Genomic DNA, 17,841 nt, shown 5'->3' on the forward strand with positions numbered 1-17,841 from the left:
ATGTCTTCATGTAAACCTGAGAATATTGTGTAGGTACTCCGTACATGTTCTCCTTTTATTAATTCCTCAGAATGGTGATGGTTTTGATGGTTTAAATCGATAATTATATCTCTGCTCTATAGTAATACATGTAAACAGACCAAAAAAATGAATAATATGAGGAATCAGACAGAGATTTCCTCTTTTACCCTCGTAGGTCTATCAGACCACCCACTGACCATGAATGCACTTTTTGGGCTTTTCCTTCTGATCTATCTGATGACTCTTATCACAAACCTTCTTATATTTTTCTTGGTCCTCACTGACTCCCATCTGCACAACCCAATGTATTTTTTTCTTGCCAACTTGGCATTTCTGGACATGTCCTATTCATCAGTGACCTCACCAAGGATGCTCTATGACTTGGTCATAAAACGCCGATTAATATCCATTCCTGCCTGTACAGCCCAAGTCTTTTTCTACGTCTCCTTTGCTAGCTCAGAATTTTCCTTGCTCTCGGCTATGTCCTACGACCGCTACATTGCCATCTGCCGCCCCCTACATTACAAACTAATGATGTCTTGGAGGGTCTGTGCTCGTATGGCCTCCATGGTCTGGGTTGTAGGATGTTCTGTCTCTTTGGTTTATACTTTACTTTTGCTCAGGTTGTCCTTCTGCAGAACATCTTCCATCCACAACTTCTATTGTGACCTTCCACACTTATATCAGATTACATGTACTGACCCCTTCATAAACATGGTGGCCATATTCTTATCAGGTGCTACTTTTGGATTAGTAGCCGTTCTTATGACCTTTCTTCCATATGTCTATATTTTTAGTACCATCCTCAGAATCCGTAGCAAGACTGGAAAGAGGAAAGCATTCTCCACCTGCTCCTCACACCTCACCGTGGTCTCCATCTTTTATGGCTCCTTCATTTTTATTTACTTGGTTCCATCTTCCAGCAATATGTACATTTTAAACAAACTGTTTTCAGTCATATCTGCCCTCATTAACCCATTGCTGAATCCTCTGATCTACAGCCTGAGGAACAAAGATCTCATGGAGGCACTTAGGAGGTCATATTATCACCTAAAATTAATTCAGGTTTGCTGCTGAAAGTAAAATTGTGAATATTGACACTTTTATTTTTCTAGGAAGTTTTCAGTTGACTAAAGATTTTAGTAATGTCTGTCATAAAATGTGAAAATGTCCGTTGGTCGTAGTTGTACTTAACCCTTCGTAACCAGGGGCCATTGTAATCTAGGGGCCCAGGTCACATTTACCAGTTTCTGAATGCATTGGTCACGCTCACAGTAACTTTGTAACTATTTTGCCAACCAGAATATTTGTACATGTTCTTTAATTGGACCTGTGGGTGTCGGATTATAACTTTTATTTTTTTAATGTTTGAACTGGATGGACTTTTGTCTTTTTTCAGCCAGACTAACTATGTAACTATGTAACCTATAAGGAATTTAACTATCTTATGGTTTTAGGAGAACCAATCACATTTAAAGTAAAAATAGAAAAACACTGATAAATGTACAAAATTGCAGCTTTAGTTTGACTAACGTGTAAAATGTAATTATTACTATTCCACATATAGTCACTAAATTATATTCTACTATTTTTCCTGAGAACCAGATGACAGAGTAAAGTCTAGAAATGATCTTGGTCTCTGGCACCTGGATTTGGTCCTTTCTTTTTTCTATAATAAATGTAAGCCGTCATTGATATAGTTAACAAACAGCCAAGTCAGGTAAGAAAGAAATTGTTTGCAAATGTCACAGGATAAATATAACCCAAAAAACAAGAGGCGTCTCTGGTCTGAGGGAACAACGGTAACAACGGTAATATTCCTCTGTCCCAGGGGCGGACTGACCATTCGAGCACTCGGGCACTGCCCGAGGGCCCGGGGTCAGTAGGGGGCCACATGAAATGCCTCTGGTACCTTTTTATAGGCTTTCTTGGGTGTGGTTTGAGTGTGGGCAAGGACACAGGGACCCATGTTCCACTATTGCCCGGGGGCCCCATAAGTTATCAGTCCGCCCCTGCTCTGCCCGTCCCATTTTGGGAATTTATGTACAGGCATATTTATTCATCTCCTATTGATAATCCCCCTGGAACTTCCAGCACAGTGACCAACAGAGAGGGTGTGCTGAGGATGTGTGCTGCCGGTTGAACCTGCACCCTGCTTTGGCTCCCAGTGGATTTTGGTCACCCAGGTGGAGGTGTGGGTCCCTCAAGGCAAATCTTGGACTTACTAGACAATGTTAATGGTCTTTATTATTATTATTATTATTATTATACAGTATTTATAAAGCGCCAATAGTTCGCTCAGCGCTGTACATTACAAAAGGGAGACAGAACATGTGACAGAACAATACCAATACAATGCAAAACATGAGGGGATCGAGGGCCCTGCTCTTTCGAGCTTACAATCTAGGAGGGAGGGGATGGTGGCACAGGAGGAGATAGCTGTGGGGGATGGAGTGGTAGGAAGAGTGGAGGAGGTCGGCAAGTTAGCAGGGTGTGGGGTAGGCTTCCCTGAAGAGATGGGTTTTCAGGGTGCGCCTAAAGGAGAGGAGAGTAGGTGATAATCTGATGGGTTGGGGCAGGGAGTTCCAGAGGATGGGTGACACCCTGGAGAAGTCCTGGAGGCGGGCATGGGAGGAGGAGACCAGGGAACTAGAGAGAAGGAGGTCTTGTGAGGAGCGGAGTGTGCGTGTTGGGCGGTACTTGGATATTAGGTCGGTGATGTAGTACGGGGCAGTATGGTGGACAGCTTTGTACGTCAGCGTTAGGATTTTGAATTTGATCCGTTGCGCAATCGGAAGCCAGTGGAGGGATTGGCAGAGGGGGGTGGCGGAGACAGTGCGGTTGGAAAGGTGAATGAGTCTGGCAGCCGTGTTCAGGATGGACTGAAGAGGGGATAGCCAGCGGCGAGGCAGGCCAGTGAGGAGGGAGTTGCAGTAGTCGAGTCGTGATATGATGAGGGAGTGGATGAGCTGTTTAGTGGTTTCTGGGGTTAGGAACGTGCGTATTTTGGCGATGTTGCGGAGGCGGAGTCTGCATGTTGCGGAGGTGGAGTCTGCATGTTGCGGAGGCGGAGTCTGCACGAGTTTGTTAAAGATTGGACTTGGGGCTGGAAGGGTAGGTTGGAGTCCAGAATGACACCAAGTACTCTGGCCTGCAGGGCGGGTTTGATGGTAGCGTTGTTGGATGTGATGGAGAAATCAATGGGGGGTGGTGTTCGGGCTGGGGGGAAGACAAGAAACTCGGTTTTGGAGAGGTTCAATTTAAGGAAGTGGAGCGACATCCAGTCTGATATGTCTCTGAGTAGGTGTGTGATTCGGGCGGAGACCGAGGGGGTGAGGTGGGGGATTTGAGAGATAGATTTGTGTGTCGTCGGCATAGAGGTGGTAGTTGAAGCCGTGAGAGTGTATGAGTTGGCCAAGGGAGGAGGTGTAGATGGAGAAGAGAAGGGGCCCGAGGACAGAGCCTTGAGGGACCCCAACAGAGAGGGGGAGTGAGGGGGAGGTGGTAGCATTATAGGTAACGCTGAAGGAGCGTTGTGACAGGTAGGATGAGAGCCAGGAGAGGGCGGAGTCTCTGAGGCCGAGGGAGTGTAGTTTTTTGAGGAGGAGGGGGTGGTCGACTGTGTCGAAGGCCGCAGAGAGGTCAAGGAGTAGGAGCACTGAATAGTGGCCATTAGCTTTGGCGGTTAGCAGGTCGTTGGAGAGTTTGAGTAAGGCAGTTTCGGTGGAGTGTAGGGGACGGAAGCCGGACTGTAGGGGATCGAGGAGGTTGTTGTCGTTGAGGTGAGAGCATAGGCGGGTGTAGACTAGACTTTATATTATTATACAGGATTTATGGCGCCAACAGTTTGCTCAGCACTTTACAATATAACGGGAGATAATACAGCAACAATACAGATCAATACAAGAGGGTTAGGAGAGCCTGATCCTGGGAGCTTACAATCTAGGAGGGAGGGGCTGGTGGTACAAAAGGTAGTAACTGTGGGGGATGGACTGGTTGGAAGAGTAGAAGATCCCATTATTAGCTGAGGGCAGGATAGGCTTCCCTGAAGAGATCGGTTTTCAGAGATCACCTAAAAGTAAGCAGAGTAGGCGATAGTCTGATAAATTGTGGGAGAGAGTTCCAGAGGATGGGGGAAGCTCTGGAGAAGTCCTGGAGACAAGCATTGGAGGAGGAGACAAGGGAGCTAGAGAGCAGGAGGTCGTGCGAGGAGCGGAGAGTACATTTTGGGTGATATTTGGATACAAGATTGGTGATGTAATTTGGGGCGGAGGTATAAATGGCTTTATATGTGGCCTGCACAGAGTCCTGACCTCAACCCCATAGAACACCTTTGGGATGAATTAGAGCGGAGACTGCGAGCCAGGCCTCCTCCCCCGACATCAGTGCCTGACCTGACAAATGTGCTTCTGGAGGAATGGTCCAACCTTCCCATAGACACCCTCCTAAACCTGGTGAGTTTTTACCCAGCATAGTTTTATCCAATCACAGGTATTGTCAGTCAGCTGTAAAAAATTATTTTAACACACGAGCAGCAGTAAATATTTAATAATTTAAACACGTTCATAAAAATAGAAATAAACACAATAATGGAACAATATAAGTGCACAATGAGGTGTATACATTGAGATGGAGATTTACTAAAATTGGAGAGTGCAGAATCCGGTGTAGCCGTCCATAGCAGCCAATCAGCTTCTAACTTCAGCTTGTTCAGTTAAGCCTTGAGAGAAAAACCTGGAAGCTGATTGGTTTCTATGAAGAGTTGCAGCAGATTTTACGCTCCCCAGTTTTAGCAAATCAACCCCATAATCTTCTGAGTGGCCATCTTGGAATGAAGATCCACTGCAATAATGTGTCTAATGCCAGATAACAGTTCCCATTCCTTGCACAACCCTTTGGCAGTGTCATGGAGTCCATGTTGGCTGCTTGACTCTTCAATGAGGTCATCACCCTGCAAAAAGTTAGGAGGGGATCGTGGATGAGCCCCCATTTTGTAGTTGCTGGATGTATCAGGTTCCTCTGTGCCCTGCACCAGACTTTGCACTTTCCAGTTTTTAGTCTAAAGTGTAACATGATTTCTGCGCTACCTAATTAATATGCAGCCTAAAATTACTGAAAAAATGTTTTAGTAGTATGGTGAGATACACAATGTTACCCAAAGTATTGGTTGGCCGGACTTTCCACACACATGACCTTTAATGGCCTCCCAGTCTTAGTCCGTACGGTTCAATATTGAGTTGGCCCCGCCCTTTCCATGCACATGACCTTTAATGGCCTCCCAGTCTTAGTGCGTAGGGTTCAAAATTGAGTTGGCCCCGCCCTTTCCCCACACAGGACCTTTAATGGCCAACAGTCTTAGTCCGTAGGGTTCAATATTGAGTTGGCCCCGCCCTTTGCAGCTATAACAGCTTCAACTCTTCTGGGAAGGCCATCCACAAGGTTTAGGAGGGTGTCTATGGGAAGGTTGGACCATTCTTCCAGAAGCACATTTGTCAGGTCAGGCACTGATGTCGGGGGAGGAGGCCTGGCTCGCAGTCTCCGCTCTAATTCATCCCAAAGGGGTTCTATGGGGTTGAGGTCAGGACTCTGTGCAGGACAGTCAAGTTCCTCCACCCCAAACTGGCTCCTCCATGTCTTTATGGACCTTGCTTTGTGCACTGGTGGGCAGTCATGTTGGAACAGGAAGGGGCCATCCCCAAACTCTTCCCACAAAGTTGTCCAAAATGTCACCTTAAGAGATCCCTTCACTGGAACTAGGGGGCCAAGCCCAACCCCTGAGGAACACCCCCACACCATCATTCCCCCTCCACCAAACTTTACACTTGGCACAATGCAGTCAGGTAAGTACCATTCTCCTGTCCACCGCAAAACCAAGACACATCCATCAGATTGCCAGACAGAGAAGCGTGATTGATCGCTCCAGAGAACACACCTCCACTAGTCTAGAGTCCAGTGGCGGCATTCTTTACACCACGGCATCCAACGCTTTGCATTGCACTTGGTGATGGAAGGCTTGGATGCAGCTGCTCGGCCATGGAAACCCATTCCTTGAAGCTCTCTACGCACTGTTGTTGGGCTCATCTGAAGGCCACACCAAGTTTGGAGGTCTTTAGCTATTGACTCTGCAGACAGTTGGCGACTTCTGCGCACTGTGCGCTTCAGCATGCGCTGACCCCGCCCTGTCATGTGACATGGCCTACCACTTAGTGGCTGAGTTGCTGTTGTTCCCACTTTGTTATAATCCCACTAACAGTTGAGCGTGGAATATTTAGTAGCCAGGAAATGTCACGGATGGACTTATTGCCCAGGTGGCCACCTATCACGGGACCACGCTTGGAGTCACTGAACTCCTGAGAGCGACCCATTCTTTCACCAATGTTTGTAGAAGCAGTCTGCATGCCTAGGGGCTTGATTGTATACACGTGTCCATGGAGGGGATTGGAACACCTGAATCACATGATATGGAGGGGATTGGAATACCTGAATCACATGATATGGAGGGGATTGGAACACCTGAATCACATGATATGGAGGGGATTGGAACACCTGAATCACATGATATGGAGGGGGTTGGAACACCTGAATCACATGATTGGGATACTTTTGGCAATATAGTGTATGTTTCATGTGTTTTAGATCATCATGTTTATTATAGTGAAGTAGGGATGCTAAGGGATTAGCGCCACATTGTATCTTTTTCACCTTTTACTTTCCAGATTTAGTAAATCATCCCCAATGTGTTTTATTTTTGATAAATTGAGTTACGTCTTCTGTCAGATTTTGGGGTGATTTCCCCCTCCCTCTGATGCGTGGAGGACTATTGACCGAGGACGCACATCTCTTACTTTGCCAATGTTTCCCGCACTTTATATTTTTGAGATTTAATCTCTTTGCTATGTTATTATTAATGGAAAGTCTCTGACCCCGAGTCACACACAACACAACAACCAAAATGTATTGGTAAATAGTATGAAGATCTAAACTAACACACAGCAATTTACAGAAAAAAGACTAAACAAAGGATTTACAGTCATGGCCGAAATTGTTGGCACCCTTGATATTTCTCCAGGAAATCATGTATTTCTCACGAAACGTATTGCATTAACACATGTTTTGCTATACACATGTTTATTCCCTTTGTGTGTATTGGGACAAAACAAAAAAAGGGAGGAAAGAAAGCAAATTCGACATAATGTCACACAAACCTCCAAAAATGGGCTGGACAAAAGTATTGGCACCCTTTCACAACTGCGGATAAATAAGAATGTTACAAGCATGTGATGCTCCTGTAAACTCACCTGGGGCAAGTAACAGGTGTGGGCAATATAGAAATCACACCTGAAAGCAGATAAAAAGGAGAGACGTTCACTTAACCTTTGCATTGTGTGTCTGTCTGTGCCACACTAAGCATGGACAACAGAAAGAGGAGACGAGAACTGTCTGAGGACCTGAGAACCAAAATTGTGGCAAAATATCAACAATCTCAAGGTTACAAGTCCATCTCCAGAGAACTAGATTTGCCTTTGTCCACAGTGCGCAACATTATCAAGAAGTTTGCAACCCATGGCACTGTAGCTAATCTCCCTGGTCGTGGACGGATGAGGAAAATTGATGAAAGATTGCAACGCAGAATAGTCCGGATGGTGGATAAGCAGCCCCAAACATGTTCCAAAGACATTCAAGCTGTCCTGCAGGCTCAGGGAGCATCAGTGTCAGCGCGAACTATCCGTCGACATTTAAATGAAATGAAACGCTATGGCAGGAGACCCAGGAGGACCCCACTGCTGACACAGAGACATAAAAAAGCAAGACTACAGTTTGCCAAAATGTACTTGAGTAAGCCAAAAGCCTTCTGGGAAAACGTCTTGTGGACAGATGAGACCAAGATAGAGCTTTTCGGTAAAGCACATCATTCTACTGTTTACCGAAAACGGAATGAGGCCTACAAAGAACAAAACACAGTACCTACGGTAAAATATGGTGGAGGTTCAATGATGTTTTGGGGTTGTTTTGCTGCCTCTGGCACTGGGTGCCTTGACTGTGTGCAAGGCATCATGAAATCTGAGGATTACCAAAGGATTTTGGGTCGCACTGTAGGGCCCAGTGTCAGAAAGCTGGGTTTGCGTCCAAGATCCTGGGTCTTCCAGCAGGACAATGACCCCAAACATACGTCAAAAAGCACTCAGAAATGGATGGCAAAGAAGCGCTGGAGAGTTCTGAAGTGGCCAGCAATGAGCCCAGATCTAAATCCCATTGAACACCTGTGGAGAGATCTTAAAATTGCTGTTGGGAAAAGGTGTCCTTCCAATAAGAGAGACCTGGAGCTGTTTGCAAAGGAAGAGTGGTCCAAAATTCCGGGTGAGAGGTGTCAGAAGCTTATTGATGGTTATAGGAAGCGACTGATTTCAGTTATGTTTTCCAAAGGGTGTGCAACCAAATATTAAGTTAAGGGTGCCAATACTTTTGTCCAGCCCATTTTTGGGGTTTTGTGTGACATTATGTCATATTTGCTTTTCTGCCTCTGTTTTATATTTGTTCCAATACATACAAAGGGAATAAACATGTGTATAGCAAAACATGTGTTAATGCAATACCTTTTTTGTGTGAAATACTTGATTTTCAGGAAAAATATCAAGGGTGCCAACAATTTCGGCCATGACTGTATAGAATATAATACTCATAACCTCATTACTCCAACAGCGAGACGACAACATAGGACAGCATGCATGGAAGTGCCAAAGAGAAGTCTGATATTGCTGTGTAGCACGGGGACCCCTATGATGATCCTCGGATCTTCTCTCTCCTGTCTTCCCCCAAAACCTAACCTGATGTAGACCTATCTCTCAGAGACTTACATAGGCCAATCCCGATTGGTGGATCTATCTACTCTATCTACTGTCAGGGATTGGACAATGTCCCCATCCCCCACATTTACCATAACTCAGCCCCTCACTAACACCTCCTTTTTGGATGGAAAGTTAAGTACACCCCATTCTAGCCTTTTTTTGGCAGGAACATTAGGCCTGCATGGTCATAGCCTGGGCAAATTGTGCATTCCTGGCCAGATGGCCATCCTCATTGCATACCTAAAGAGAGGGCCCTTTGGAATGGACCCGTAGAGTCTGAGACAAGGAAAGATAATGTAATGGTTGTCCCTTCTCGCATAGGACTGGTCAATTATGGAGCATTCTCTGTGGCACACACATGTTCAGCAAGTCAAAACCAGGGATGGGCTACATGTTTGAGTTTAACCTAAGTTCACCGAACACACGAACGGTATGGGCCTCCCACAATGCACTGCGCCCTGACAGTTCATTGTGATTGGTCAAAGCAATGCACCTGACCACAGGGTCAGAGTGTAATGGTTTGGCCAATCACATCTCGTGATGACATCACAAGGAGTGAGGTGAACCCCGCCCCCTTGTGACATCATGTCAGTATTTAAGAACAGCTCAGCCCTATATTTAGGGGATAAGGCTGACCCATCATTGCTGGTTCTATAATTATCTTTCCATCTAATATTTCCCTGAATTAGTATTTGTCCTTAAAAAAGCTGGAGGACATTTGTATGCATGGAGCTGTGTTTCCCCATTAGCTCCCAATTAACATTTGCTACGATAGAACCTGCACCTGCACTAGCAACGTTCCCCTCTGTGACTGTCAGTGTGGCCTCTGTGCCTTTTCGGAGGGGTCCTGTCCGGTCAGTGCCTGCATGGATGTGGTCTGGGGAGGACTGGTGGACTCGGCTACACATCAGATTCCTTTAAATGTGGCGGAAACCTTTGTCCCTTTTTTTTTACTCTCTCTGTATTATGTTCTTCTAGAGGCTCTATCACCTATGAGTCTCGTCCCTGAAGAAGGAGAAGACTTACTCTGAAACGCGTCGAATGTTATCCAGGAACTCTGTATTGTTGATATACCTTTGTATGGTGATATTGTACTTATCTGTAAGTAACCGCCCATGTCATATTTTATGGCTGATATGTTTAAACCAATCTATGTTCAATAAAGATTGATATATTTTTTACTCATCCATTGATGCTTTTAAAGTCCCAACCATCGGGGGGGGGGGGGTTTCTTTAATACAATTATTGACCTAATTCCAATAGAACCCCTCTGGGATGTCATGTTTCGGTTCATCCGACGACGCCAGGTTGCACCTCAGACAATCCAGGATCTCAGTTTATATTTAATTATTATTTCAACATTTTTTTAGAAGGTTCTCACCATCTTATGATGTCAAGAAAAAAAGGTCTCTGGCTAGACCACACTGTCATTGGTGAGGTAGGTATTCAAGACCACCAACACTTCTTCAAACAAACATGGGAAGAGACAGAATGTATTGTTCAATGCAGACCATATGAACCTTTGGTGGCTTGGATAGGTACAACAAAGGGGATGCCAGTAAATCTTGTAGGGTCTACCACTTTTGGTGGCTCTGCCACCTCTACCTCTCATTGCCCTCATCCTGAGAGTGCAGTTCTCCAGAAATGAACTTCAGGTTTTAATTTTTTAAATTTCTGCTCCATCTTATGAGGAAAGCAACACTTCCCGTTGTTGGCTCTGCGTCTTCATCCTGTGTAATGGTGCTGCTGAGTATCATCATAGCCACCATCTGGAACTTATCCTCATTCTTCTTCTTCCGTTTTTTGCCAAAAATTCCTCAAGGAAGTTAAAAAGGCTGAAAGCTATAGTATTTCTTAGGAAGACATTGTAACTTCTTTCTCTGCATTATGTCTTGTTTTTGCTGCCATCACATTGCTTGGGGTTCCCTATTAAAATACATACCAGATGAAAAGGGACTGGCATGATTTTTGGGGAGAACCCACTATGTTTTTCTACCATCAAATTGTGGTACTACTTATACGTACATTTATACCCACCAAACCTAAGGGCTGCAGTATTCCTTTTTTTTCTTAGGAAGACACTGTGACGTCTTTGTCTGCCGTTTGGCTTTTTTTAGCTGCCATAAAATTGTGGTGCTACTGAAGAATCGATACCCACCAAAAAAAGGGCTGCAGGATTCATTTTTTAGAAATATTGCCAACTTTTTGCTCATGTCTCCATTTGTAGACCTCTTGGTGCAGCCCCTGGCCAACCTCTACCCATCCATAAACAAAGGTGAATGTTTTTAGGATGACAACTACCTGTGCCTTTTTGGCCTGCAGTCACCACTTCCAAGCCCTGGTGACCCCGGACAATTTGTACCCAACCAAACCCAAAGGTTGTAGATTTCTTTACAGATTAGAAACTGTGCGATCCAATGAAGTTTTCCATTGACAACCCTTAGAAGATGCAACTACAAAATGATGGAGACTTAAAAGAAAAATGTTGAACTTTGTAAAGTATTTTAGATCATTCTGTCCACTAGCCCATAAATAAAATAGTTGACAAAAAAGATTAAAATGGTTTCAGTGGATTTTATTCACAGTTTACATTTTCATAACTACAACAAATTATAAATAAATACATATTCTCAAGTCACAAAGCTGTTATACATTTATTCTATAGAGACCTTTATGGAGATTTTCTGTTGTTGTTACAAAGCAGCAGACGGTCCTGCGGGACTTCCAGCATTTTATATAAGAACAAATCATTAGCCGGTACAAATGTCTTCATGTAAACCTGAGAATATTGTGTAGGTACTCCGTACATGTTCTCCTTTTATTCATTTCTCAGAATGGTGATGGTTTAAATGGATAATTATATCTCTGCTCTATAGTAATACATGTAAACAGACAAAAAAAATAATAATATGAGGAATCAGACAGAGATTACGTCTATTACCCTCGTAGGTCTATCAGACCATCCACTGACCATGAATGCACTTTTTGGGCTTTTCCTTCTGATCTATCTGATGACTCTTATCACAAACCTTCTTATATTTTTCTTGGTCCTCACTGACCACCATCTGCACAACCCAATGTATTTTTTTCTTGCCAAATTGGCATTTCTGGACATGTCCTATTCATCAGTGACCGCACCGAGGATGCTCTATGACTTGGCCACAAAAAGCCGATCAATATCCATTCCTGCCTGTATAGCCCAAGTCTTTTTCTATGTCTCCTTTACAGGCTCAGAAACATTCTTGCTCTCGGCTATGTCCTACGACCGCTACATTGCCATCTGCCACCCCCTACATTACACACTAATTATGTCTTGGAGGGTCTGTGCTCGTATGGCCTCCATGGTCTGGGCTGCAGGATGTTCTGTCTCTTTGGTTTATACTTTACTTTTGCTCAGGTTGTCCTTCTGCAGAACATCTTCAATCCACAACTTCTTTTGTGACCTTCCACACTTGATCCAGATTACATGTACTGACCCCTTCATAAACATGGCGGTCATATTCTTAACAGGTGCTACTTTTGGATTAGGAGCCTTTCTTTTGACCTTTCTTCCATATGTCTATATTTTTAGTACCATCCTCAGAATCCGTAGCAAGACTGGAAAGAGGAAAGCATTCTCCACCTGCACCTCACACCTCACCGTGGTCTTCATCTTTTATGGTTCTTTCATTTTTATTTACTTGGTTCCATCTTCCAGCAATATGTACGTTTTAAACAAACTGTTTTCTGTCTTATCTGCCCTCATTAACCCATTGCTGAATCCTCTGATCTACAGCCTGAGGAACAAAGATCTCATGGAGGCACTTCTAAGGTCTTATTATCAACTAAAATTAATTCAGGTTTGCTGCTGAAAGTAAAATTGTGAATATTGACACTTTTATTTTTCTAGGAAGTTTTCAGTTGACTAAAGATTTTAGTAATGTCTGTCATAAAATGTGTAAATTTCCGTCGGTCGTAGTTGTACTTAACCCTTTGTAACCAGGGGCCATTGTAATCTAGGGGCCCAGGTCACATTTACCAGTTTTTGAATGCATTGATTACCCTCACAGTAACTTTGTAACTATTTTGACAACCAGAATATTTGTACATGTTCTTTAATTGGACCTGTGGGTGTCGGATTATAACTTTTTTTTTTTAATGGTTGAACTGGATGGACTTTTGTCTTTTTTCAGCCAGACTAACTATGTAACTATGTAACCTATAAGGAATTTAACTATCATACGGTTTTAGGAGACCTAATTACATTTAAATAAAAAAAACGAAAAAGTTGATAAATGTACAAAAACGCAGCTTTCTTTTGACTAACATGTAAAATGTAATTATTACTATTCCACATATATTCACTAAATTATATTCTACTATTTTTCCTGAGAACCAGAGTCTAAAACAAGTCTAGAAATGATCTTGGTCTCTGGCACCTGGATTTGGTCCTTTCTTTTTTCTATAATAAATGTAAGCCGTCATTGATATGGTTAACAAACAGCCAAGTCAGGTAAGAAAAGAAATTGTTTGCAAATGTCACAGGATAAATATAACCCAAAAAACAAGAGGGAACAACGGTAACAACGGTAACATTCCTCTTTCCCAGGGGCGGACTGACCATTCGAGCACTCGGGCACTGCCGGAGGGACCGGGGTCAATAGGGGGCCACATGAAATGCCCCTGGTACCGTTTTATAGGCTTTTTTGGGTGTGGTTTCAGTGTGGGCAAGGACACAGGGCCCCATGATCCCCTATTGCCCGGGGGCCCCATAAGTTGTCAGTCTGCCCCTGCTCTGTCCGTCCCATTTTCGGTATGGGAATTTATGTACAGGCATATTTATTCATCTCCTATTGATAATCCCCCCTGGAACTTCCAGCACAGTGACCAACAGAGAGGGTGTGCTGAGGATGTGTGCTGCCGGTTGAACCTGCACCCTGCTACAGCTCCCTGTGGATTTTGGTCACCCAGGTGGAGGTGTGGGTCCCTCAAGGCAAATCTTGGACTTACTAGACAATGTTAATGGTCTTCATATTATTATTATTATTATATAGGATTTATGGAGCCAACAGTTTGCTCAGCGCTTTACAATATAACGGGAGACAATACATCAACAATACAGTTCAATACAAGAGAGATAGGAGGGCCTGATCCTGGGAGCTTACAATTACAATCTAAGAGGGAGGGGCTGGTGGTACAAAAGGTAGTAACTGTGGAGGATGGACTGGTTGGAAGAGTAGACGATTCCATTATTAGCTGAGGGCAGGATAGGCTTCCCTGAAGAGATCGGTTTTCAGAGATCGCCTAAAAGTGAGCAGAGTAGGCGATAATCTGATAAATTGGGGTAGAGAGTTGCAGAGGATGGGGGAAGCCCTGGAGAAGTCCTGGAGACGAGCATAGGAGGAGGAGACAAGGGAGCTAGAGAGCAGGAGGTCGTGTGAGGAGTGGAGAGTACATTTTGGGTGATATTCTGAGACAAGATCGGTGATGTAATTTGGGGCGGAGTGATAAATGGCTTTATATGTTATTGTTAATGTTTTGAATTTTATTCGTTGGACAATGGGAAGCCAGTGGAGGGATTGTCAGAGAGGGGTGGAGGACACTGAATGGAGACCAGTGGAGGGATTGGCAGAGAGGGGTGGAGGACACTGAATGGAGACCAGTGGAGGGATTGGCAGAGAGGGGTGGAGGACACTGAGTGGGGGCCAGTGGAGGGATTGGCAGAGAGGGGTGGAGGACACTGAATGGAGACCAGTGGAGGGATTGGCAGAGAGGGGTGGAGGACAATGAGTGGGGGCCAGTGGAGGGATTGGCAGAGAGGGGTGGAGGACACTGAATGGAGACCAGTGGAGGGATTGGCATAGACGGGTGGAGGACACTGAATGGAGGCCAGTGGAGGGATTGGCATAGACGGGTGGAGGAGACTGAATGGAGGCCAGTGGAGGGATTGACAGATAGTGGTGGAGGACACTGAATGGAGACCCATGGAGGGATTGGCAGAGAGGGGTGGAGGACACTGAATGGAGACCAGTGGAGGGATTGGCAGAGAGGGGTGGAGGACACTGAGTGGAGGCCAGTGGAGGGATTGGCATAGATGGGTGGAGGACACTGAATGGAGGCCAGTGGAGGGATTGACAGATAGTGGTGGAGGACACTGAATGGAGACCCGTGGAGGGATTGGCAAAGAGGGGTGGAGGACACTGAATGGAGGCCAGTGGAGGGATTGACAGATAGAGGTGGAGGACACTGAATGGAGGCCAGTGAAGGGATTGTCAGAAAGGGAGAGGGATGGGTAAACTGCACCATCAACCCTGATTAGGACTTCCCTGAACAGAACAAATAAATGGCAGGTAATACCTTAGGTAGGTGTTCCGGTAGGTTTCATGACAGACGAGGGATTTGTGCTGGCATCAGACAAACCCAGGAAAGGAAAATTACAGTAATCACTGATAACAATTTTCCATTTTCCTAGCACATGATAAGAATTAACTAGCCCAGATCCCAGGGAGGGAGAAAAAAACACACATAATACTGAATGCTTCTACAGAGATTGAATAATGCGCTAAAGCGTAACACAGAACTGATGAACCCGCGACCCGACCCTGACCCTGACCCTGACCCTGACCCGAGGCCACAGCCAATTTGTAAAGGTGTTAGGAGCACTCCAACTTGCTGCTTTACATACAACGTCTGCTAGGACTTTAGACCATCTGCAGGGCCCGCCATGGTAAAAGGAGCTTGTATCTCCTGAGGAGGAAGACCTTCCAAACAATATGCAGATTGAATCATCTTTAGTATCAAGGATAAGAATACATTAGTGGAGAGAGGAAAGGTCATCTTGGGATCTCTAGGCAGTACAAAGAGAGAGTATGATTTCCAAAAGGGCTCAGTCTGACATAAGTAGGTTTGAAAAAGAGCATTGAGGTCTACCTTGCTCCAACCCGGATTCTCTGAACCCAGCAAGTGTGTTGCAATGGCCGAAAGAGAGAACTTCTAGCTAAAGTGGAACTCCAAAGAAATCTTTGGAAGGAGGCTTGAAGACGGTCTCAACATGAAACTATTGTGAAAAAGTTGCCATACAGCTCTTTACAGGAAAATGCACTTATATGCGACACCCATCTTGCTGAAACTACCGCCATAAGAAAGACCGTCTTCAAAGTGAGGTACCACATAGAACTTTCTGAATACGAAAAGAAATGTGATTCTAATAACCTCTTGATGACTAATGCTAAATCCCACTTAGGAAAGAACGAACAGATAGGAGGGTAAATGTTTACGGCTGCCTTCAGGAACTGGACCACCAGAGGTTCCCTAGACCAAAATGGCTCACACATCTTGAAGCAAGGTGGAGTGAAGAGCCAACAGCTTCTACAAGTAAGAACCAAAATTTTGCATTAGCCAATTTCTGGACTTGTCTGCATCCTCAAGATACCTTGACGGATCAGTGGAGACAAAATTTCTTGAGACTCACCAAACGTATGTTGAGTCCAGAATATCTGGGGGAGATTTTTGGGGAGGATTCCAAAAGTGGTAACCCCAAGCATCTGTCAAGTACCACTGTTTTTCTCTTCACTTTTTTGTCCTCAGGCTTTGGGGCCAGGAAGCCTTCTACTGGGCATGGGACTTCGAGTTGGTATACCTTTTTTCTCCAACTGTCCTGATTCTCTGGTGGATTCTGAGGAGCTGTCAGCAATAATGATTATAATGGACCCTCTGATTCCAAAAATGGCCCCCTATCAGCTCTAGTTTTTGAAATACAGCATAAATCACTCTTCACTCTGGTCAAAAATCAGGATATTTTAATGTAGTGTTTTGTTTGATCTCCTTGTAGCATGAAAGAAACACATACAAAGCAGCCATAACCTCTATGGTGCTCAATCTAGACAAGATGAAGATATGGGTGGCAATAGACACGCACATCTTATACGATCATCGCTACAATACAGGTAATAACTTACACTTCAGAATTCAATGTTTCTGATGTAAAATTACACTTGGATGTACATAAACACTTCACTATATCTGATCATTTGTATGCAAAAACACAAACTAGGTAACAGAAGAACAGATTGATCAGCAAGATCTTCACTAAAACTGACTAATGCAGCTTAATCAAATACCACACACATACACTCACCGGCCACTTTATTAGGTCCACCGGTTCAATTGCTTGCCAACACAAACCTCTGGTCAGCCAATCGCATGGCAGCAACTCAATGCATTTAGGCTACTAGATGTGGTGAAGACTTTGCTGAAGTTCAAACCGAGCACCAGAATGGGGAACAAAGGGGATTTAAGTGACTTTGAATGTGGCATGGTTGTTGGTGCCAGAAGGGCCGGTTTGAGGATTTCAAAAACTGCTGATCTATTGGAATTTTCACACACAGCCATCTCTAAGGTTTACGGAGAATGGTCCGAAAAAGAGAAAATATCCAGTGAGTGGCAGTTGTGTGGAGGAAAATGCCAACACACAGGGTTAGAGGAGAATGAGCAGACTGGTTCCAGATGATAGAAAGGCAACAGTAACTCCAATAACCCCTCGTTACAACCAAGGTATGCAGAATACCATCTCTGAACAGACAACACGTCCAACCTTGAAAGCACAGGCTCACCAAAATTGGATAAAAGAAGATTGGAAGAACATTACCTGGTCTGATGAGTCTTGATTTCCCTAGAGATGGTTTTGCATGAAAATTCCAGCAGATCAGAATTTTTTGAAATACTCAAACCAGCTTGTCTGGCAGGAAAAACCATGCCATGTTCAAAGACACTTAAATACCCTTTCTTCCCCATTCTGATGCTGAAATTGAGACTGATCAGACCAGGCAAATGTCCAATTTTGGTGAGCCTGGGTGAACTGTAGCCTCTGTTTCCTGTTCTTAGCTGACAGGGGTGGCACCCGATGTGGTCTTCTGCTGCTGTAGCTCATCTACTTCAACGTCAGCAAGTCATCTTCACCAGGTCTGGATGTCTAAATGCATTGTGTTGTTGCCAT

The 17,841-nt window shown here is 44.4% G+C and overlaps 2 protein-coding genes across 2 annotated transcripts; both read left to right on the top strand.

Annotated features, from left to right (window-relative positions):
* Window positions 1–219: 219 nt before the first annotated feature.
* On the top strand, window positions 220–1,098 carry LOC149434051 (olfactory receptor 1G1-like). Its single transcript, XM_089664136.1, has one exon. It carries the CDS (start codon window positions 220–222, stop codon window positions 1,096–1,098), a length of 879 nt encoding a protein of 292 aa, XP_089520262.1.
* A 10,678-nt stretch (window positions 1,099–11,776) lies between these two features.
* Window positions 11,777–12,718, top strand: LOC149434052 (olfactory receptor 1G1-like). Its single transcript, XM_089664137.1, has one exon. It carries the CDS (start codon window positions 11,777–11,779, stop codon window positions 12,716–12,718), a length of 942 nt encoding a protein of 313 aa, XP_089520263.1.
* Window positions 12,719–17,841: the final 5,123 nt, after the last annotated feature.

Source organism: Staurois parvus, unplaced genomic scaffold, assembly GCF_062004578.1.
Source record: "Staurois parvus isolate SC_StPar_1 unplaced genomic scaffold, SC_StPar_1.0 ptg001842l, whole genome shotgun sequence".
Taxonomy (NCBI): domain Eukaryota; kingdom Metazoa; phylum Chordata; class Amphibia; order Anura; family Ranidae; genus Staurois; species Staurois parvus.